The sequence below is a fragment of the Miscanthus floridulus genome, chromosome 8 (genome assembly GCF_019320115.1).
Source record: "Miscanthus floridulus cultivar M001 chromosome 8, ASM1932011v1, whole genome shotgun sequence".
NCBI lineage: Eukaryota > Viridiplantae > Streptophyta > Magnoliopsida > Poales > Poaceae > Miscanthus > Miscanthus floridulus.
Window position 1 is genome coordinate 66,048,352 of NC_089587.1, and position 23,180 is coordinate 66,071,531.

The 23,180-nt window shown below is 44.3% G+C and overlaps 3 protein-coding genes across 3 annotated transcripts; all 3 read left to right on the forward strand.

Moving 5' to 3' along the window:
- The first annotated feature begins 12,483 nt into the window (after positions 1 to 12,483).
- On the forward strand, positions 12,484 to 13,240 carry LOC136476572 (ferredoxin). The gene has a single exon (XM_066474454.1). It carries the CDS (start codon positions 12,625 to 12,627, stop codon positions 13,045 to 13,047), a length of 423 nt encoding a protein of 140 aa, XP_066330551.1. The 5' UTR covers positions 12,484 to 12,624; the 3' UTR covers positions 13,048 to 13,240.
- A 570-nt stretch (positions 13,241 to 13,810) lies between these two features.
- On the forward strand, positions 13,811 to 14,458 carry LOC136476571 (ferredoxin-like). Its single transcript, XM_066474453.1, has one exon. The coding sequence runs from the start codon at positions 13,911 to 13,913 to the stop codon at positions 14,349 to 14,351; it is 441 nt and encodes a 146-aa protein (XP_066330550.1). The 5' UTR covers positions 13,811 to 13,910; the 3' UTR covers positions 14,352 to 14,458.
- A 2,184-nt stretch (positions 14,459 to 16,642) lies between these two features.
- Positions 16,643 to 17,337, forward strand: LOC136472382 (ferredoxin-like). Its single transcript, XM_066470089.1, has one exon. It carries the CDS (start codon positions 16,734 to 16,736, stop codon positions 17,163 to 17,165), a length of 432 nt encoding a protein of 143 aa, XP_066326186.1. The 5' UTR covers positions 16,643 to 16,733; the 3' UTR covers positions 17,166 to 17,337.
- Positions 17,338 to 23,180: the final 5,843 nt, after the last annotated feature.

Sequence of the window (23,180 nt, forward strand, 5' to 3'; positions counted from 1 at the left end):
ATGACCCATTCATATTTCCCTTTTTTTAAATATATCTAAATCTAGTGTGTTGTCAAAGAAAAACCTATTCAACGACCCATCCCGCCAATTAAAAATCCTGTCTTACGTGTTCGTTGCTTTATCGCTTTACGGTTGACAACTCTCATTCAGTTTTCCTACCTATTACCATGTCCTTGCATTCTTTATTTTTTTACAGTAAGACCGCTATCAAACAGAGAAGGACGATCTTTGTCTATTGTACTACGACTCCTATTGTCTTATCACCTCCTCCTTCGTCTTTCATCGTACATACATATATATATGTATAAATAAATAAACATATAAAAAAGTTGTAACTCTCGATCAGTTAGTTGCTTTGCGGCACCGACTAGCTAATTAATCCATGGCGTTAAGTTTACAACGTCCCTAACAGGCCACCAGCTCCGCGACAAAGTCATAGATGTGATGATGTGATGTACCTTCGCTTCGATTCTCTTATTGGAACAACCAACCAATGCAACAAATAACACACCACCAAGCAAACGCAAACAATCATGGATCACCAAGCGGGAAAAATACCAACACGTACTACTTTACTCTTCATTATTAAGCAAAGCATGCATGCATATTACCAAATATGACCAATCTAACTTTATCCACTACTAACAAGTCACGCCCTGCTAAGACCCTAGTAATCAAATCATTCACCCTAGCTAGCTATAAGCTATCACCGGTGACAAATGTCAATCATGCTCGTCTTGTTCTCCATCATCATCCACTTGACTTCACCACACACAATATATCTTTGCATCTAAACCTAGGGAAATGCATGGTGATAAGTGTGTATGATAACCTTATCCACTCTACTCTGCTTTCTGGATATATATAAGCTGAAAGGATCTATCACCGATGACAAATCAGCAAATATGAATGATTTTTTTTACCGTCAAGGTGCACGGTGGTAGAGTGATCACCACTAGGTCCGGCACAAAACGATCATCTCTTTTGGCATGACAAAATGATACTCAGGCACCTATGGTGCCTCAATGTCAATGAGCATATCGTCTATCATTAAAACAACTGTGTCACTAAATCATGCATGGAATAAATTAGAAAAATGTGGGCTCCATCGCTCTAGATCTGTCTCTCAGTTTTTTTGGATGTGTGCACGTAAAGATAAGTTATGCATTCATAGAGAGCCAAGTACACATCCATATATATATATATATATGTGCGCGTCTGCGTCTATGCTGCGATTCGTACAAAAATTACACTCAAGCACAATGCAGCAAAGAAAAAAAATCTATTTCACTTTGTCAACAAAGCACATTTAGGGTCTATTTGGAACCATTTTTAGTGATAATAGTTAGTAGATAAACATTACCAGGAGAGGATCCAAATGGGCGTGCTAACTATTAGCAAATGGACGTGCTAGTTCATTAGTTGGTGAAGAGGTGCTAATAGTTAATATACACCTTCAACCAACAACTATCCAATCACCTATTAGAAGGTATGTATGTAACGGTCGGGTGGCCCAAGAGAAGATGAATTAGGCTCGTTTAAGCAACAATCTTAGCCATCAAACTGGATATGAAATAGGGTTTTCCCAATCCCATCAATTATAACGTGTACTTTTGTTTAGACAAAGCCTTCAAGAGCATATTTAGCTTTTCCTAAATTTATTTTAGAATAGTACAGTCTCCCTGTACAGTGTACTAAAAATTTACTCAAAATAAACATCGTTTTGAGAAAATGTTAATCCAGTCGATGCATCTTTTATATGCTAGCCTTGCAGATAATAAGCAAACTAGTTATTATGAAAACATGTTTAAAGTGTGACTTAGGAAATTAAAATAGACCGATAAAACCATGTGTGTAAACGAAATTGCCACTTTCTCATGTATATCTATGTAACCTACATTTTTCTGGCGGTTACAAAAAGAAAAACTTACAGAAAAACAACAATTAACTTGTCTGCCAAGAAGAAGAAGAAAAGCAATGCAAGCACCAAGTGATCGTCGATGTGTTGCTTATAAGCAAAGAGCAAATGATTCAACCGTCGGCCAATACCTCAAGTACGGATGGAGGCGAGTGGTGCTTAAACACTCGTATTGGGGATTAACTATTATGTATTAGTTTATCAGCCAACCACTTTGACATGAGCAAGAATATTCCTTGGAACATACATCCTAGCTAGTTGAAGAAAAGGAAATATAATCAAAGCTAATTATGAATAGCTAGAAAACTTAATTAGTACTCGAAGCATGAGTGTATGCCAACAAAATAAGTCTGAAAAATGTCTATCAATCACAATTCTGATAAACTATATACAAAAAGAAAAGCAACTAATATCAAATATCATTTTACATTATTAATCATAACATATATTTTATATTAAATTATTTAGAGATACAAATGTTGTTACTTTGGTACCATTTCTTATAATCCTAGAAATGACGTAAAATTATTATTTTTTGGAACTGAGGTAGTAGAGACCAAAAAAAGGTGTATATTAAACAGGGGCGGCGGAAACAGCAATAATATATGGCATGCACAGCATGGTTTGAGGGAGACCATTTTCAATTGTGTCGGCTGTGCTGCTTCAATTCATTTGCTGTGCTGTGTTGGAGCAATCTTCACGTCTCGTACAAAAGATTCTTCGTTGTCCACAAACTTCTTCTTCCCTCTTTGCTGCTCCGATCCAGTCCTGTTTTTTCTTTTATTCTAATCCCTTTTCTAATAGATAATCGGTTGCTAATGTCTCAGGCTAGAAGCACTGATATATATACAGTGGAGTACATATTTTGCCGATCCATTGCTTACGCGTAGAAAAGCGGTGCTAATTTGATTTGCTGGTAGAGGAGGGAACATGACCGTAGAAAAGCAGCCGGTCCGGATGGAGAAAGAGAAGCACATTAATACACACGTAATGTATTAGCCATAAACAAATGAAATAAGCAAAAGCTACTCCCTCGGACTAAAAAAATATACAATTCTTAATTTTTTCTTGGGAGTTAATTTGTCTCAACTTTGAAGAAAATATAAAAAATTACTGATACTATGATGCTCACATCAGATGAATATTAAAGGTGTTTTTATAATAGATTTAGTTAGAGATATAAACACTACAACAAATCTGTTAATACATGACAGTTATATTCCGTCACAGATCGCTAAAAACCATCATGAAACAATATTTGTGACGGTTTCAAATATTGTCATGTATTAACAGGTTTGGATTGTTTGGGGTGGGAGGCTGTGGCGGCTGGTGCGAGAGGCATTCGTCCTTTTTTTTGCTCCTTAATATACGCGAATAGAGGTTGGGCCTTGGGCTATGTATCCATCACTATACCTTGGTGCATTGTTAGAGGTGATTCATTGTTAGTGACAATATCTGAACCCGTCATGGATTAAAGCATTTGTTGTAGTGAAATATCGATGCTATTTTCTATAAAAATCTATCAAATTTAAGAAATTTTGACTCACTAAAACTGATGTTTTTTTTAATGGAATGAGGAAGTGGTAAAACAAAACCCGCAGGTGGTTATGTAGTCGTGTATACGTGGTAGACAGATAGCGGCAATATGAAAATGAATTAAAACGAAAGTGTCCTGATTAGGAAGGCAAGCATGTACATGGTGATTGATCAGATCAGATGAGATGGCACGTTGTACAACCATGCAGCATGGATCTCCATCGATGGATCTGATATGGATTGCAGCTTGAGTTGGACTAGGCATCCATCCGCTGAGACCGAGTCATGTGATGCAAAATTGGCGGACATCTTTTGTCATGGGTTCAAACTCAATCTAGACTGATTGATCCGGCAAACTGAACAGGCTAAATGTTTCCAATACAGTTTGCCTATTGTCATGCATTATTGCAGGAGCTAGCTATTTTGTTTCATCATTATTTCAATACCCTCTACATGGCATTGTTGGAAACAATTAACTTCCCACTAAGGATAGCCTAGCTAAATTAAATATGTACTCGAGATCCTGTTTTTGGAAAACAAAAAAGACATATAAGAGTATATCCAAGAGCATTTCTAAAACCTATTCGCTAAATTATTATTTGGAGAGTCATTCGAGTAAAAATCGTTTTCTATATCTTTGTATTCGATAATCCCTTGCTCTTCTTTTTTTTTCTATAGACGAGGCGATGATATATAAGACAGTTTTTGGTTTTGGTGACAAGAATTACTGAAGGATGCGTGGAAACGGATGAAATGCTGGCTTTTAAAAAGAAAAGTCTGCACGCACAGCTTGCGGCACAAAATATCTATCTATTTATTATCCGAGAGAGAAAAAGTCAGAACAAAGAACATGCTTCGCAATCGCATAGCTAGCTAGATCATCTTGATAGCGAGTCATTTTCTTCCTTCCTTTCTTCTCCGCGTGAATGAATTGAAGGAGAAAAAGAGAGAGACGATGGCAATGGCATATTCCTCTCGCTCCTCCCATTTATCTGCACCTGCACCTGGACACAAGTCGCAGTCACGTTTGGGTATGCATCGTACTGGGCTGGGCTGGGTATGTACGCACTGCAAGCAAGGACGAAAACGGAACGGAAATATCCCGAACCGAATCGTATCGTTTTTTATATTTAATCCGATCGAATCCGCATTTTCTTGTCCGACTTTACCGTTTTCGCTTTCGCATTTCAGATGTTTCGTATTTCAAATGTAAAAGTAGAAAACGGTTTAGACATTTTTCGACCGTTTTCTACTTTTCTACTTTTAATTTGAAATATTCCGAATTGAAAATGCGGATTGTTCACCATGCAGCTGCGTTCTTTCTACCGGTGTCCAGCTGTCCTCTCTTATAGACGGCGCCCAGCCTCATCTCTCTTCACCTCACGAGATGGTGCTAAATGTCAGGAAACCAGCAGCATCTACACGAAAGCCCACCTTGACCATAGCCCATCAAGCTCATCAGTTTAACCCCCACCTGCAAAGTCAATCATTTGATAGTTTTTGCATTAGCCGAATAAATCTTTGTTACTCAAAAGAAAAATCTGAATAAATCTTTAAAATAAAATACTACATCTATTCTAAAAAGATTAATAAAATTATTCTGACTCAGTTCGAGTTCATGTTTCTATAATATGCACTTGTTAATTATTATATGCACTTGAACTTGATCATGTATGCACTTAGTCATGCACTTGGTCTACGGGTCGGTATTCCGTATTGAGTTTTCGTATATTGACCGTGTTCGACATAAATCCGCTTGAATTGGTTCGTTTTCGAAATTCTCGATAATTCGTAAGTTCGCGTTCGTTTTTGTGTCCGGTTTTACCATTTTCGCTTTCGTTTTCGTATTTCAAATGTAAAAGTAGAAAACAATTTAGGAGTTTTTCGACCGTTTCTGACCGTTTTCATCCTTAGCTGCAAGTACCAAATAAAGCCCATCAACAGAAAAAGAGGCCAGGGTCCTCTCTCGGCCCGACATACAAAAGGTAAGACTCCCATGCGGCCATGCGTTGGTGGCCTCAGCTAGCAGGCCCGGTGGGCCCCGGCGGACTAATAACCGTCCTACCGCTGGGAGGTACCAGGAGGATTTTTGGGCTTTTGGCCCATTCACGCGGTGGTGGTGTTCTCGTATTCTAGACTTGCTGGATACGTACGGGTGTCACCGGCCCTTCCTTTGAAAGACATCAACGTCGCACACACCCTCTCTCTTGGAGGGTATACCGCACAAAAAAACGATAAAAACTACTTCCTCTATTATAAATAATAAAAATATTTTAGCTTTTTTTGTATATACAAAACTTTTACTATGCACTTAGATATACACTACACTATATCCCGATACATATAGCAAAAGCAGTAACATAGAAAAACCAAGAGGTTTTATAACTTAGAAAGGAGGGAGTATGTGCTAATTTGATAAACAATTATAAAATTTACAACACAATTCGATATACAATCACTAAATAATATGACAAGTATTCAATTGGAAGATTAAGTTCGAAACTTCCATAAATCGCAATATATAAATAGTTCAAACACCATACTCACAGTTCGAACTATAAGAACAAAAAAGACTAAATACTATTTGTCTGACTTTTCTAGCGACAATTGAATAAAGCAGTATACAAGTACCTAGAGTTTTTCTATACAAAGAATGAGAGTTGATGATTACATATTAACCTCTCACCATAGCGGCTTGACCATTCTTGATCGCTTGGCGATAAGGCCATAGGTCTAGGGAAACCGCACATAGGGACAGTGCGGCCGGCGTGGCGTCAACACACGTTTTGATAACAAGTAAACACCATGAAATCGAGACGTCGTTGTCCCCTATGGCATATACGCCCCCATGCTCCTATGGTCGAAAACATTACGAGTGTCAGGGTGATTGCAATCGAGAAGGCCAAATGCAGTGCGAGCGATGACCGTTTCTCAACCAGATAGGTAAGTTTTTTTCTTACACACATATATGTATATATATCCACCCAACTAGGGCGGAGAGTATGCCCCCTGAAAGCCCTAGTTTGGTTTTGGCTAATTGATGAAACCTATTTGAACTAATCCTTGCATCTAAGTGTGTGACTAGATAGGATGTTCTAACCCAAGTGAAGGAGCTAAGTGGCACTCATCGAGGGAGATGGCCACATGAAATGAAGTCCATGGTGGTGGTATGAACATGTGATGATGATCAAGCTCCGGGACTTGGAAAAGAAGAAAGAGAAAAATCAAATGGGCTCAAGGCAAAGGTGAAATCCAAAGGGCCATTTTGTTTTGGTGATCAAGACACTATAGAGAGTGTGATCACATTTAGGATAGATGATCATACTATTAAGAGGGGAGCTCTTATCGGACAACTCGATCATCTAGTCCACTAGGTGTTGGAATACTTGCATTGCATTTTAGGCCTAGTGCACAATCGGTGAGAAGTGATTAACCTTTGAAAAGTGATTGTGAAAATGCTAACACACTTGCACGTGATGGTGAAACACTTGGAGTGTTAGCACATTTGCAAAGGTGGTGAAAAAGGTGAAGAGAAGGAGGCGTAGCCGGGCTCGGGGTGCTACCACGGGGGCACCACCACCCCCTGTCCGGTGCATCGCCACCCCTATGGCGGTGACCGGCAGAGGAGGCCAAGAGGGAGGTGCCTAGCTGGTGGCACCGCCACCCCTAGGGCAGTGCCCACCTGGACTCAGCCGAGAGCGAGCTTGTGGAGGCTGGCACCGCCACCCCTTGTCCGGTGGCACCGCCACCCCTAGGGCAGTGCCCACTTGGACTCAACCGAGAGCAAGCTTGTGGAGGCTGGCACCGCACATGGCGGTGTGCACCGCCTCTGGTGCAACGGTGCACCGCCGCGGTCACCGCCACCCCATGGCGGTGCACTGTCCCATTTATCTAGAGAGGAGGGAAAATGGGGGGTTGGCTTGGGGTGGCACCACCACCCCCTAGCCGGTGCCCCTAGCCATTGGATGACCGTTGGAGGGGCACCACCACCCCATGTCCGGTGCGACACCGACATGTCCGGTGCCCCCGCATAAGTTGACTCCAAATGGTAACTGCTCTATTTGCTTGTGGGCCTATAAATAGAGGGGTGGCCGGCCTTGGCCACTCTCTTAGCACTTCTAACAACTGCATACACCCTTTGAGAGCTGAGCACACCACTTCACTCACTTGCACACTTGATTTCATCATCTTGAGTGAGATTGGAGAGCCTCTAGTGCATTGCTTAGTGTTCTAACATCTTGTGGCACTAGTTGGGCGATTTGGGCTGGTGGAGTTGTTGTTACTCTTGGTGTTTGCCGACACCTAGATGGCCCGATGATTGGTGTATTGTCAAGTGAAGGAAGGTGATTGTCTCCAGCTCCGATTATTGTGATTGTGAGGGGTTCTTGTGCCTTCCCCGGTGGAGCGTCAAATGCAACTCTAGTGGATTGCTCATGGCTTGTGTGATCCTCATCTTGTGTTGGTTGTGCGGCACCCGGTTACGGGTTTGACGTGTGATGCCAATTAGCGCGTGAACCTCTAAGTGAGTAAATCGCCACAATGAGGACTAGCTTGCCGACAAGCAAGTGAACCTTGGTAAAAAACTTGTGTCACCTTATCCGAGGTTTTCTTGGTATTCATTGATTGATTGTGATTGATTGGCTCCATCATATTGTGATTGGCTCTATCCTCGACACGTCGGTATAATCATCACATCCCCTACCTTGCATTTACATTTCTAGTGTTACTTCGCTCTTTAGTGTAATTAGTTTTGAGAGTAAGCTTATGTCGGGTCTAATGGTTAGTGTGTCTCTTTAGTTAGCCTTTGAGAGCACACTAACTTAGTGTAGTGACTTAGCCATTGTTTGCTTAGAGATTGTAGTCACTAGAATTATGGTAGGTGTCTTGCATTTTTAGTAGGCTAGCGCAACACTCGCTTTGCCATTTAATTGTCTAACATCTTTGCTAAGTGTTGTTGTAAAAATTTTAAATAGGCTATTCACCCCCCTCTAGCCATTAGGACCTTTCACCCCCCTAGCTAGTGTTCGAGAATTTGCTCATGGACCCATTGGCCTCTCCGTTCAAGGCTTTCCGTTTTCTGCCCTCGATTGTGCTCGTCATCTAGCTAGGATTACTCCTCTAGTCATGAAAGAACATCCAAGCCTCTAAGATATTTTGGTGTATTCATAACCACACAAATAAGGGTCTATTGATATCTACAAGATGATAACATGTTATAATTCATTGTGGGAGCATGACAACACAAGGAGACCTCCAAATTCATTTGGTTGGTGTTGACGGTAATTATCATACATATTTTATCCATCAATTAAACATGCATAAGGGTATAAATGAATCACTAAAGTAGACTTAGGGGTTTAAATTGACAAATTCTATGAGTTTTGGTGAATCTGTATTTTCAGCAGGATTTAATCAGAAAACCGCCAAGGTGGACCTAATCATTAAAGAAAAACACGGAATCCCGCCGCGGTACTTACATGGGAAGACTCTAGAAGGATCCGGGAGCCACATCATAGAAGCAGAGGACTAGAGGATGACATGTGGGGCCGCTTGGCCCCACTGTCAGCCCGCTCGGCCCCTGGTGGGCCCACTTGTTAGCTAGCTTCCTACGTCGGTTTTCCACCGTCTTTGAGGATGCATTTAGGCCATTGCTTAAGTCGGTTTGATCCAAGGGCTCACGTTGGACCCTCAGGGCTATATAATCCAGCCCCTACCTCTCCCCCAGGCATAAGCCTCGTTTGATCCTGAGAGCTGAGAAGCCAGAAACCCTAATTCATATGTCCACCAGGATCAGGCTAGCAATCAAGAGAAGATTAGTCCTCGATAGGATCTAGTCTTGCATTAGAGATAGAGAGATAGAGTGAGAGGAAAGAGTTTTGGAGGTGTCTCAACCTATCGGTGCTCTCTCTATGGCTTGTACTTGGCGGAATCAAGTTCTTCTTAAGCTTGCTTCTAAAATTTCTCTGGTAATCAACTTCTAATTCAAGTAAGCATCTTGTTCATATTGTTCTTCCGGTTTGTGATTCTCTTTTGAGTACTTTAATCCTAGTAACTCCTAGGTTAAAGTAGTATTCATAGTGTAAGCGTGGTGCTTAGACTCGGTTACTCATAGATGTACCCTATTTTCTGGATCGGTGGTAGCTCGCGAGGGTGACTCTTGTAGCCTCGTTGAATCCTCTGTAGTCCACCTCCCGTTAGTAGGCCTAGCAGGACAGTATTGCTATAGGAAACATACTCTATTTGTGTTTTCTCTAGTCTTATCCTCATAATTGAACAATAGAAGACAAAGCTTACCGAAGTTAGAACTAGAAGACTTTTGTAGTCTCCTCTACGCTCCTATTATCTAGCCTTGATTGTGAAGTTGGGATAAGTTAGATTTGGTTATTCTCACACACGTTTCCTCAATTTCGATATAAAACTGGGTACTCCCGATGAAGTGCTACATCGGTATAATATCCGTGCACTTTCGAATTATTCTGTGTGCATTAATTTATACCAACAGTGGGCAAAAGGATAAATGATGGATTAATTATATTTATGTTTGGAAATTCGGTATAGGAAAAGCTATACTATCAATGGAAACACAAATTTGGTAGCTTAAGGTGATCAAGTGCTCAACTTCTACCCAAAAGTCCAGATATCCACCTAAACAAACCAAAGGCTAGATTGTGCTCTCTCTCTCTCACTCCCCCAATGATCATCTTCTTCATTCACTCTCCCACCTGCCTTAGGGACAAGCTCCACTCACTCCACTGAAGGCTCACCAACCTCTCCCTTGATTCTTGGTGAAATACTTTGTGAGATTGGGCTAAAAGTGAGTTAGAGAGCATGTGAGCAAGAGATCCAACCTTGAGCACTTGGTCATCCTCTAGCTGCTGAATTTGTGTTTGTTAATCTTGGAGCTTTGGATCCTAGCTAGACGACTAGGGTTGCCTGTTGTTGAGCGCTCATCATTTGTGAAGCTTGTATTGCCCCAAAGAAGCTAGTGGAAACCTCAACCTTGAGCTTTGTGATTATCTTGATAAGAGGATAGGGTTGGAAGAGACCCAAAGCCTTTGTGGCTTCCTTAACAACGAGGATATAGACAAGTCTTGGTGGCTCCGGTTGAACCTAGTCTAGGTTAAATCCTGTGTCTTGCCCCTTGTTGTTGTTGTGGTGGTGTTCACTTTCATATTTGAATTCATTTCTACACTTGATCTAATTTTCCTCTAAGTTCTAGCTGGCTGTGGTGCAAAAGGAAGGAAATACATTCACAAATCTTGGTATTTAACTCAACCTAAGTTTACTCTTTGTCAATTTGAGTTGTAGTTGTTTTCAACTAGGACCAGCAAAACTTCCACAAATTTGTCTGGAACTTTTGCATACTGCTAATCTGCCACATCGATTTTTAAGTTTGTACATGCCTATTCACCCCTCTATAGGTCGTGCATGATCCTTTCAAGTCATCGGTGGCACTCGGCCTATAGATAATTGCACTCATCATTAAGCTTTGTTTGCCGTCACTACTTTGAATTCCCATCGTCGAGGATGTAATGTCCTGGAAGAGGTAATAACTTCACATATTATTAATGCTCGAGGATAGGTAATAGAAACTCGACGACAATGTCGACCATACAGAATGTGTTCCAACTAGCTTAGGGACTCAGGGCCATGTTTGGGTAATAGATCCGCATGCTAAGGTGTTAACTGCTGGGTGATGGTGACCGAGTCCCTAATCCTTAATGGGAGCTCGAGCAAAGGTGAAGATAACTTCTCCACAGACTAACCGAGTAGTAGAGATAAAGCTTGCTAAACTTGTTGATGATGAAGTCTAAGGTTTCAAAGTGGAACTCCTGGTCCACAGTGAATGCCCTAATAAGGGATATATGTTGCCCGCCGAGTCAACGACAAAGTCTAGACTTCAGAAGCGAAGAACCTAGCATGAGATGAAGTAGATTCATGATCCCTATCATGATAGGAGCCATATAGCCTTTGCAGATGGATCAGTGCGTGTGTTCCCCTATCTAGAGTGCCAACTTTCGGTGTTTTGTTACCAGTAATACAACTATAGGGTTGATCCGCAAATTAAATAAAACAACTATACGGTTATATCCACGAGATTAAACAAGACAGTTCCACATGATATGGACTTTATACAGGTTTAAGCCCTTGAAGAACATAATATATATCCTACATCCTGTCTACATCATGTGTTTAATGAATCACTGGTGTCTAAGCACCTTTGCACGTAGACGTACCGTTGCAACAGTACGTACGTAGCCACGAAAAAAATTGGAGGCAAAGAAGGGAACAATGGGAGCCGCTGTGCAAACGATGAGAGATGGTTGGTGGGTGATAGCGTCTCTATGGCGATGTCAGTCACACCAACAATATATATAGCGCTTATGAATTTGTTATTACAGTTATATATGGAGAATGAATATCTACCACCACTTAAATTGAAGTACTCGCGAAGCTTCCAGATTTTACATTCCTAGCTAGCTAAGCTAGTGGCCGCCAAGGATCCCGTGACCTTAAAACCTCAATCCAGCCAGCTGCATCCAATGTGTGGTGTGGTCGTGTGGACTAACACACATACCACAAGCATATACACCTATATCAGACTATTTTTTTTTCTAGGTACCTTATTATACGCATTGCCTTTGTATATATGTATATGTTGTGGTTATATATATGTATATATAAATATAAATATATGATTGCTCAAAATTAAATAAAGCAGATGGATAGATAAGGATGGATGGAGCACCAAGAGCCACCAAAAACACCGGAAGAGGACGCACATACACAGCGACTAGCTAGCCTAGAAGACTTGGTATATGCGTTTGTAGTGGTATGTGCTGCATGCATATGGCCTCCACACGCCCATCGACAGACACACTCTGAGGTATGTAGATAGATAGATAGATAGATAGATGGATGGCTGGAAGCGACGATGAGCAACGTGTGATCCTCGTTGCACAAAGCGATATCCCTCCGCAGATAACCCGAGCACTCACCGCCACCCCTTCCTCCCTCGCCCGCCAACGATAAATCGCCGGCAGCCATACGTACTCTCCATTGTCCCCTAGCTAGCTGTAGCAGAGCAAACAAAACACTCCATTGTCGCTACCCGCCCAGCTTCTGCTGCGGCAGCTACCTCAGCTATAGCAATCACACACTACAGTCCAATGGCCACCGCCCTGAGCAGCAGCCTCCGCGCGCCGGCCTTCTCCCTCGGCCTCGCCGCCGCCCCGGTGGCCACCGTCGTGGCGCTGCCCGCGGCCAAGCCGGCCCGCGGCGCCAGGCTGCGCGCGCAGGCCACCTACAACGTGAAGCTCATCACGCCGGACGGGGAGGTGGAGCTGCAGGTGCCCGACGACGTGTACATCCTGGACCAGGCCGAGGAGGAAGGGATCGACCTGCCCTTCTCCTGCCGTGCCGGCTCCTGCTCCTCCTGCGCCGGCAAGGTCGTCTCCGGCACCGTCGACCAGTCCGACCAGAGCTTCCTCGACGACTCCCAGATCGAAGGCGGGTGGGTGCTCACCTGCGCCGCCTACCCCACCTCCGACGTCGTCATCGAGACGCACAAGGAGGAGGACCTCGTCGGCTAAGCAGAGCATATGCACCACGCTATGCATGCCATCATGAGATCGATGTATGGGCCAAGCAAGCTAGCTAGCATGCATCCATGACAGCAGCTCTCTGTTATTTATTGGTCTCTACCAATTTTACTGCGGATGCATGATATGCTATATGAGTTTCACTGCTCAACCAAATCAAATAAAAATGTTTTTTTCCTCTTCAGTTTTATTTATGCTGCTGTATATTTACTACATACTTAACTGAACGTACCAAAATTCAGTCTTAATATATGCCTAATCCTTGAACCTTCTGTACCCGTACGAGTTAGAATAACACACGTCTAGGTACAATAGACTGGAGTTCAATTTCCAGAAAAATTGAAGCGCATGATGTCTGTGAGACGCAAGTCTCTCAAGTATATATACGCAACAATATAAACTCCCGTTGCAACGCAAGACTATGTTTGCTAGCAATATTTTCACAACCATTCAATGAATGGTCTCGTGGCCTCCACACGCACAATAACCAATCATCAGTGGCCATCAATTGGTTTCCACATTTTATTTTCCATGACTGAGTCACTACTTTTGCTCTCAGTAAATATATATAAAGTGATTGTGAATTTCCACAACATTAAAATTCATGGCCAAAATTGTTGGGGACGTGATCAAATGAGAGGTTGGAGTACGTCCGTTGTGTTGGAGGCCCCACCAAGAAGATAAGCCTGCACGCTGCATTCACGCTATCCCTTCGTTTCCTTCTCATCTGGGCCTGGGGCAGCGCCGCTACCTATCTATCTGCCTCCTCCGAATTCCAGCAGCCGCTCCACTCCAGTCTATCATTTAGCTTGCTCCTCCTCCGCAGCCCGCACCGGCCGGCACCACAACATACAATGGCCACCGTCCTGAGCAGCCTCCGCGCGCCGGCGTTCCCCTCCTCCCTCCGCGTCGCGCCGGCGCCGGCGCTCGCCACCGTCGCGCTGCCAGCAGCGACCAAGGCGGCCGTGGCCCGCGGCGCCAGGCTGCGCGCGCAGGCCACCTACAACGTGAAGCTCGTCACCCCAGAGGGGGAGGTGGAGCTGCAGGTGCCCGACGACGTGTACATCCTGGACCAGGCCGAGGAAGAAGGCATCGAGCTGCCCTACTCCTGCCGCGCGGGGTCCTGCTCCTCCTGCGCCGGCAAGGTCGTCGCCGGCAGCGTCGACCAGTCCGACCAGAGCTTCCTCGACGACGACCAGATCGCCGCCGGCTGGGTGCTCACCTGCGCCGCCTACCCCACCTCCGACGTCGTCATCGCAACGCACTTGGAGGAGGAGCTCACCGGCGGCGCCTAATCATGCTTATCTCTGTTCGTTGTTAGCTTCTTATTGATTACGCGCGTACGTACTGTTTGTTGCTTTGCAATTGCAATTATATTATTCATGTAAGCGTTGAGTTTTCATCCGTGGATCGAGAGACGCCCTACCAACCTTATCTCTTCTTCGTCACGCCAACGCCCTCGCAAGTCACGCGGCTCGATCTTCCGGTAGGTAGTAACTTCGATGGGTAGAGAACTCGACGTTCACGATCCAGGCTTCGAACCAAGTTTGATTTGGACCCCACAACCATTACACCACTGCTCTGTTGGTTATTAGCCACGCAACACGACTGATGTGCTGAGGAGGCTTTCCTACAAGCGAATGAAGAACTCAAGTAAGAGCGGGATGAACACAATCTTAAATAATTGCAAGTATGAATGAAGTATATGAGTTGATAAGAGATTCAAATCTTGATTCAAAAGGACTAGTCGACATAGACAAACATGATCAAGAATAGGGGTCTGGTTCACAACAGTCGATCTTGACGATACAAGTGCAGCGTACAATGTCTGTTTCACGAAGAAAACAAGAACGCAACAAAACCCAAACCCTAATAAGAGCGACGGCGGCTAATTAAAGGGTCTTGGGCGTCATCACCCCTGGATGCGCCCCTAATACGATATACGGCCCAACGGACCAAAAACGGTGTCGCAATACCCTGACAGATTCTGAGCACTGACTTATTGTTTCGACGATTCCTGTTGACTTAGGACGAATCAAAAGCCATTGGTTATCTTATCAAATTATCTTTCCATGCATATGTGGATCATCAAGAACGGAGTCCGTATACGTCCTGGACGTCGATTTTACCCAGGATTGCTCCTAAAATCCGAGATGGAGTCCAACTTTAGTTGGACTGGGACTCCACACCATGATGTGGATGAGTTGGATGCCCACGCTGGTTCTCCTAGTCTCTTTGGATTGTACTTGAAGTAGTGTTGTCCTCATCACACCCCTCGCTCCGCCATTGCTGGCCCCCTACACCACCGCCACTCGTTGCCCACTCCGGTGCCGGTGTCGCATGTTCCCCGCACCACCACTGCCCGCCTGCCCCTACCTCCCCATAGCAGTGAGGAGGTCTCCCCAGCCACCATGACCCCATGACCTCTAAGGAGCTCTCGTCCGTGCATCCATGATCCCTAGCGCGAGGAGGAACCCGCCCTCTCTGCTGCAAGATCCGACTCAGTGGTGCAAATGACTTCACAAGATCCCACGCCTCTTGTCAAGCTGTCCGTGGGCCTCGACCCGCACCACTAACAACTCTCATGCAGCCGCACCGTGTTTCCCGCGTCTCTGATGACCCTGCTTGCCTCCGACGACCACAGGCAGAAGAGTGACACCATGGACGAGCGGCTGCCCCCTCCGCTCGATTTGTAGGGATGGCATCCTGCGTCCCCCAATATGAAGGAATACACCCTCGCTGGTGTCCCCCTTCACTCGTTGACCCTGAATCAATCCCCGTCTAAAATGGGATGGACCCATCCAACATCACTTATCCTCAAACCAAACGCACAATATATGTTCAGACATGGTGTGGATCGAGGTCAATCCTAAAATGAATTGGAATTTATGGCATCATAATTGATAAATCTACAACCCTCCTATTCCCATATAAGTTAGAGCAGCGTATATCCTGGCACAATACAGAAATCGATTCTCATGCAAATTATTAGAACTATATACATGGCCAGAGTACACCCAGTCATGACTTCTGGCCTCCACCCGCACAATAACCAATCAGTGGCCATGCATCAATTGGTTTCCGCATATTATTTTCCATGTACTGAGACTCACTACTTTATTTGCTCTGTCTAATAAATATACTTGCTCTGTCTAATAAATATACTTTCTCTGTCATAAAATAAGTGCACATTTCGTACTTTGAGGAGTCAAATATTATCAAACTTAACTAGATTTTTAGAAAACAATGTTAACATTTGTATCTCTTAATAAGTTTACTATGAAAATATATGATGTGATGTATCTAATGATGTTTGTTTGAGATAATAAACATTAGTACTTTTCTGTATGTATTTGGTCAAATTTAGTATTTTGGGATTGAGGGAGTATATACGTTGTTCGTTATTCACATTACACAACAATGTGAATTTCCGGTGATGTTGAGGGCCGGTAAAATTCGTGGCCAAAATTGTTGGGGACGTTATCACATGAAAGGTTAGAGTACGTCCGTTCTGCTGGAGGCCCCACCAAAAAGATAAGCCTACACGCTGCACTCGCGCCATCCCTTCGTTTATCTATGTATTTGCCGCCTCCTCCTCCGACCCAACTCCAGCAGCCGCTCTCCCCTAGCGCACACAGCGTCTCTTAGCAGCTCCCGCACCGGCCGGCACCACAACAATGGCCACCGTCCTGAGCAGCCTCCGCGCGCCGGCCTTCCCCTCCTCTCTCCGCGTTGCGCCAGCACCGGCGCCGGCCACCGTCGCGCTGCCTGCGGCCAAGGTGCCCATGGCCCGTGGCGCCAGGCTGCGCGCGCAGGCCACCTACAATGTGAAGCTCGTCACGCCGGAGGGGGAGGTGGAGCTGCAGGTGCCCGACGACGTGTACATCCTGGACCAGGCCCAGGAGGAAGGCATCGACCTGCCCTACTCCTGCCGCGCAGGGTCCTGCTCCTCCTGCGCCGGCAAGGTCATCGCCGGCAGCGTCGACCAGTCAGACCAGAGCTTCCTCGACGACGACCAGATCGCCGCCGGCTGGGTGCTCACCTGCCACGCCTACCCCACCTCCGACGTCGTCATCGCGACGCACTTGGAGGACGAGCTCACCGGCTAATCATGTGTTATGATTGATTACGCGCGTACACTGCTGTTGCTTGTTGGTTTTGCAACTCATGTAAGGGTTGAGTTTTCATCCGATCCACGGAGAGACGCCCTACCATTGTGCGTGTGTGCTTATATTTGCAATATTGAGTTGTTAATTAATATATGGCCTAATTGTCCAATAATCTTGTTTTGCATGCTATTTTTTTTGTTCATGCATAAGCAAGACTGGTTATTGAATGTCTTGAGCTCACCAATATCAAGTTGTCCTCGTCGGTTTCTTAATCACACAGCTCGCCCAAATTTCAGTTGTTGATGAATGATGAGGTTGCTTCAAGCTCGATCTGTGTGTGAATGAGAGCCACAGAGCAACGGTATGTGCGAAAGGCAGTCGACAATGACAATGGTTGGGGGGGGGGGGGGGGGGGGGGGGGGGGGGGGGACGACAGCCACGGTAGCAGTGGCGGAAAACATCCAAAAGGGAGAAGGCGTGCTTGAATCAGTTAGTGGTGGGTTACGTTGGTAGAAAAGTGTGTGGTGAAACTAGAGAAAATTGAAAGGGGTGCACTTGCTTTGTGGTGCATATAGGCTTGTGCTATAAGAGATACATACATAAGGTGAAAGTTTAGTCATAACGATTGTTTTATATTTTTGAGGCGGTGTATTTGTACCCCTAAGCACTATACATAGCTTCGCTCCTGATGTGTGTGAGAGAAAGAGAGAGAGATGAGGTATGTTCTGTTGGAATGTGATCGTTTCAGCTAACCCCGAACTTAATTATGAGGTTAATTAAGCGTTAGGTTTTTGGTCCACCCACCTGTCATTTATTTCCAACTAAATAAGATCTACCGTGATCGACGGCAATCCTTAGACTTCTAGGGTTCGGCACCCTGGCTCACAACGCGATTATAAATAAGAGGAGACGCCCCTGGTAGCTCGCCCCCCATGTCACTATTCACATAACTGATAGCTTAGGCACTGGAGGATTTAGGATGGTCCATTTCCCGTCCAGGCCAGTGCCGGTGGTGAAAAATGGTTGTCTTGGATTGTTGGTGTTTTGTAAACCGAACTAGTAAATTTATACGATTGCTGCGCTGCTCTAGGAAGATGATGGTAGCATCCAAAAGACACAAGAATTTATACTGGTTCAGGCCGGAGCCCTATGTCCAGTCTCAGAGATGATCAAGTGCGTGTTCCTCGCTTGAATGCTTTGAAATTCTTACAATGGGGGTGCAAGAATGGTGGAAGAGGTTGGAGAGCTACAGCTAGGAGATGGACTGCCTAAAGGGAAGCTCTAGGAGCCCTACTACGATGGAGAATGAGTAAAATGGTAGAGGATCAAATGGTTTCAGATCCCCCAGATGGGTGCCCTGACTGCCCTTATATAAAGTTCGGGGCCAGGGTGTATACAAAGAAGGAGGTTCTCCCGATCAAAGGGTCGTGAGCTTGAGGGAGGTCCTAACTAACTTGGCTTGCAAGCTATGCTGTCTTGTGGAGCATGTCTGGACGTGGTTATTATCATGGTCTTGTGTCCACGTCATGGCATGGTGTGACGTGATGCTACTATGTCGGCCGTGTGAAAGGTCCTTGTTTGGTTTTAATAATTGAGTGACAACCTAGGTGGACTAATATGTTGTTTAAGTGAAATACATAGGTGATTAGTCCACATGAACACTTGTGTGAGCAACTCATGCCATGATAGTGAAGATGGCTTGGATTTGTTGCAAGACTCACACATGTGATGAAGGAGCTCATTGCATATGAGACATGACATGGAGTCATGTGACTAAGGTGGAGAAGATCAAGATGAGGTTTGGCTTGATGGACTGGTTGCAAGAGTGAAGGACAAGTCGAGGACTTAGTGCCGATGGACCGAGGCAACGGTGAAGAGCAAGTGAGGTCAAGATTGATGAACCAATATGGTAATGTGATGATATGAAGTGGATCATATCATTTGTTGATCAAGGTTGGTGCATGTGTTGCATCAACATCAAAGGAGATGGAATAGATTGCGCAAGGCAAAGGTATATTTGTAAGGCATTTTATTTCACTGGTCATAGGTGTGTAGAGAAGTTTATGACCGGGTTTAGGATAGATGGACATACTATCAAGAGGGGCAAACTTGTTTGCATATCGGTCATCTAGTGCCACTCGAGTGATCTAACTTTGCATCGTTGCTAGGATCGAGTGGCGTGGTGAATTGAGTGACTAATCCTTTGAAAAATGATTGTGAAAATACTAACACACTTGCACAAGATGGTGAACACTTGGTGGTGTTAGCACATTTGCAAATGTGGTGAAAATGAAGAGATAGCACATAAAATGATGATTTTAGTGGTGCTAACTCTCAACAAGCAATTCCCTGTGTTGGCCAAGAAATTCTTGTTGATGAATAGTGCGGGGGACATGTCTGTGTGTCAGTGAGAGAGAATAAGCTGAGCCGGCAATTCTCATTTCTCAGCAAGAAATTCTTGTTGAGGAATAGTAAAAGGGGACAAGTTTGCATGCATGTCAGCGAGGTGTCAAGGAGAGAGAAGAGGCTCAGTCAACAATTCCCGTTTCTCTCCAAGAAATTCTAGTTGAGGAATAGAGTATGAGAGAGAGGCATAGAGTGACCGGACGCGAGTCAGGTGGTGTGACCGGACGCAGTCACGCGAGTCTGATTAGCTTTGTGACGCACTAGTGAGTGGGCGCGGATGGACCAGGCGCTAAGGCGGAGTAGTGACTAGACACGCCCAGGTTACTGTTCATGTAAAGTTTGGCACTACACGCAAAGGCGACCGGACACACTGGCGAGTCTAGTCAGTAGTGACCGGATGCGTCCGGCCGCTAAAATTTGTCTCTGGATCCTCTCTGGACTCGATCGGACGCTGGAGTTTGAGAGTCCAGTCATTTCGAGCGTCGAGTCTGGTCAGTTGCTGACTGTGCGCGCACGTTGGGAGTCATTGAGCGACAACGGCTAGTTTCAAACAGTCAGGACATGTGGCAGCCTAGGAGCGACCAGACTCTAATGACCTGACGTGTCTGGTCATCCCTACAGTGAGTCCGATCGTTACGCAGAAAAGGTATAATGGCTCTATTTGGCCTGTGGGCTATAAATAGAGGGATGTCTTGTCCATGGCTGAGGTTGAGCACCTTGGGGGACTTTGTGTCCTTGCTTGAGAGTGCTTAGGAGCCATCTAACTCACTTGTGCTTGCAAGAGTGCGAATCGATTATGAGTGAGTGATTCTAGTGCGATTGCATTGTGAGATTGCATCGAGTGGCACTAGGTGATTGAGTTGTAAGCTGGTGGTGCTTGTTACTCTTGGAGGTTGCCACCTCCTAGATGACTTGGTGGTGGTCTCCGTCGAAGCATGCAAAGAAGATTGTGCGGTGCTCTGGAGAAGTGATTGTGAGAGGGATTGTGCTCACACCGCGGGAGCCACAAAGAGAAACTATAGTGGAGCGAGATGCGAAGGGCAACAAGTGGTCTGACCGGGTCAAGTGCTAGAGCTTGTGATAAGCACTCCACATGGGAGAGTGTGACTTGCGGGTCACCACTAGCATGAGGACCGGCGGCAACCTTGGAGCTTATCTCAACGGGGACTAGCGTGTTGGCAAGCACATGAATCTCGGGATAAAAATCACCGTGCCATCCTTGTCTTTCCGTTGGTTTACATCCTCGTTACAAAAGCTTGTATTTACTTTATTTACATTGTGCTTGTGTAGTTGCTCTTGTAATTAGTTAGCTTGTGTAGCTTGCTAGTTACCTTCTTACTTGTGTAGCATAGAAGTAGCTCCCTTGCACAACTAATTTGGCTTGAATAGCCTTGTTAGTTGCATTGCTTAGTTTATGTAGCTAAGTAATTTGCTCTCTCTAATTAGGCTTGCGTAGCCTTGTTATTGAGCATTGCTAGTGAGTTTAGGAGCTTTGTGTTTTTGCATCACTAGTTGTGTAGGAGCTCCCCGGTTTCTTAAAGTACTAGTTGCATAGGTTTGAGTGACCTTGCAAGCTAGAATTATTAGGTGAGCACTAGCTAGCCTAGCACCTTTGTTGCCTCATTAGGATCTTTGTAAGGTGCTTGTGAATTAGAGGGGTGTAGTCTTGACTAGACCGATAGTTTTAATTTCGTATTTGTTTCGGTTAGCTGATGCATTTAATTTTAGAAAGGACTATTCACCCCCTCTAGTACACCATCTCGACCCTACATGTGGTATCAGAGCTAGGTCTCTCATTTGTGGTCTTCACCGACCCGAGAGGTTGGTGACTTATGGGCTAGATGTTGATTGTCCACATATTTTTTATGGCACGCACTTTGCACGGTGGAAAAATTGGATGATATGCAATTTTAAGTTTATTTGCCCTCAAATATGGTGGATGGTAGATGTAGGCTTTTCTCATATGTTAGATGAAAATAATCTAACTCAAGCACAAGAGAAATGACTAGATCTCGACACCCAAGCTATTGACATCATGTATAGATCTTTGGATGATAGCATATTTGAAGAGATCATTAACATGAAGACCGCCCATGAGATTTGGATTCATCTCAATGAGAAGTATGGGACGGTCTCCGATGATGATGATGAGCCCAAGAAGGAGGCACATGAGGATGTTGATCACAGCCACAATTCAGTGATTGTGGAAGATTGCTCCACCTCATGGTCAAGTGATGATGATGATGATCATACCACAAGATCACTTGACAAGATTAATGATGATGCCACAAGTGATGTAAATGATGATGCTACTCCATACACACTTGTTGATGACGATGATGGATATGAGAGTGATGTCTCTACAAGCTCATCTGCTACATTTCATTGCTTCATGTCACAAGGTTACACCAAGGTATCTAATGCATATGTGATTGATCTTGATTCATATGAAGAGCTTCTAGATAAATTTGGTAGGATAATTAAGGCTTTAGAAAAAGAGATGGCTAAAATAGAGAAATTGAAAAATAAAAACTCTTTTCTAAAGATCACACATATGAACAACAAAAACATCTACTTTATGTCACTACTTGTTCACATGAGAAGCTAAAATTGGCCCATGAGGAACTTAGTGTTGCTCATGATGACTTAGTACAAGACCATGCTCTTCTCACTAAAGAGCTTTTAAAAGAAAAATCTAAAACTAGTGAGAGCTCATCACATGGCTCAATTGATCAATCACATATTATTGTTGCTAACCCTTGTGATGTAGGCAAGAAGCATGTATCCACCTCTTGTGATGATTTATTAGCTATGCCATATTCTTCACATATAGATGCTTGTTCTACTTCCTTATCTTGTGAGACTAACCTTTTGAAGGAGAACAATGAGCTCAATGAACAAGTCAAGAATTTGAGCAACAAGTTAGAGAGGTGCTACAACTCTAAAGTCACCTTAGAACATATGTTGAAGACTCAAAGAAGGTACGGTGACATGAGTGGCTTTAACAAGAGCAAGATCAAGGGCAAGAGATGGGGCAAGAAAAGATATGAAAGAGAGATGAATAAGCAAGAACACGAAAAGCTCTCTCATTTCATATGCTTCAAATGCCATGATGAGGGACATCTTGCCAATGGTTGCCCAAATAAAGAAAAGCTCAAGTTGAAGAAAGAAGAAAAAGAGGCTAAAGCATGTCAAATGCTTCAAGTGCCATACATGGGGTCATCTTACCTCTATGTGCCCAACCAAGCAAGTGGTGAAGCAACAAGAAGAGCCTCAACCAAAGCCATAAGTTGAGCAAGAAGAGAAGCCCCAAGTTCAAATTAAGATCAACCATGAAGATGATGGTGATTTGATGATGAAGAAGAAGAAAACAAGAAGGGGTGAAAAAGTAAGAGAAAGAGCAATGCGTCCAAGAATGAATCAAGATGCAAAGAAAGTAAGCAAGAACAAAGAAGAGAAGGTGAAGGAAGTTGCTCACATCAAGTGCCATAGTTGTGATGATTTGGGCCACCTAGCTTTGGGTTGTCCAAACAAGCTTGAAAAGAAGGCTCAAGAAAACTAGGAAAAGCAAGGCAATGGGAAGCACCACATGAGCAAGGAAGAGAAGGC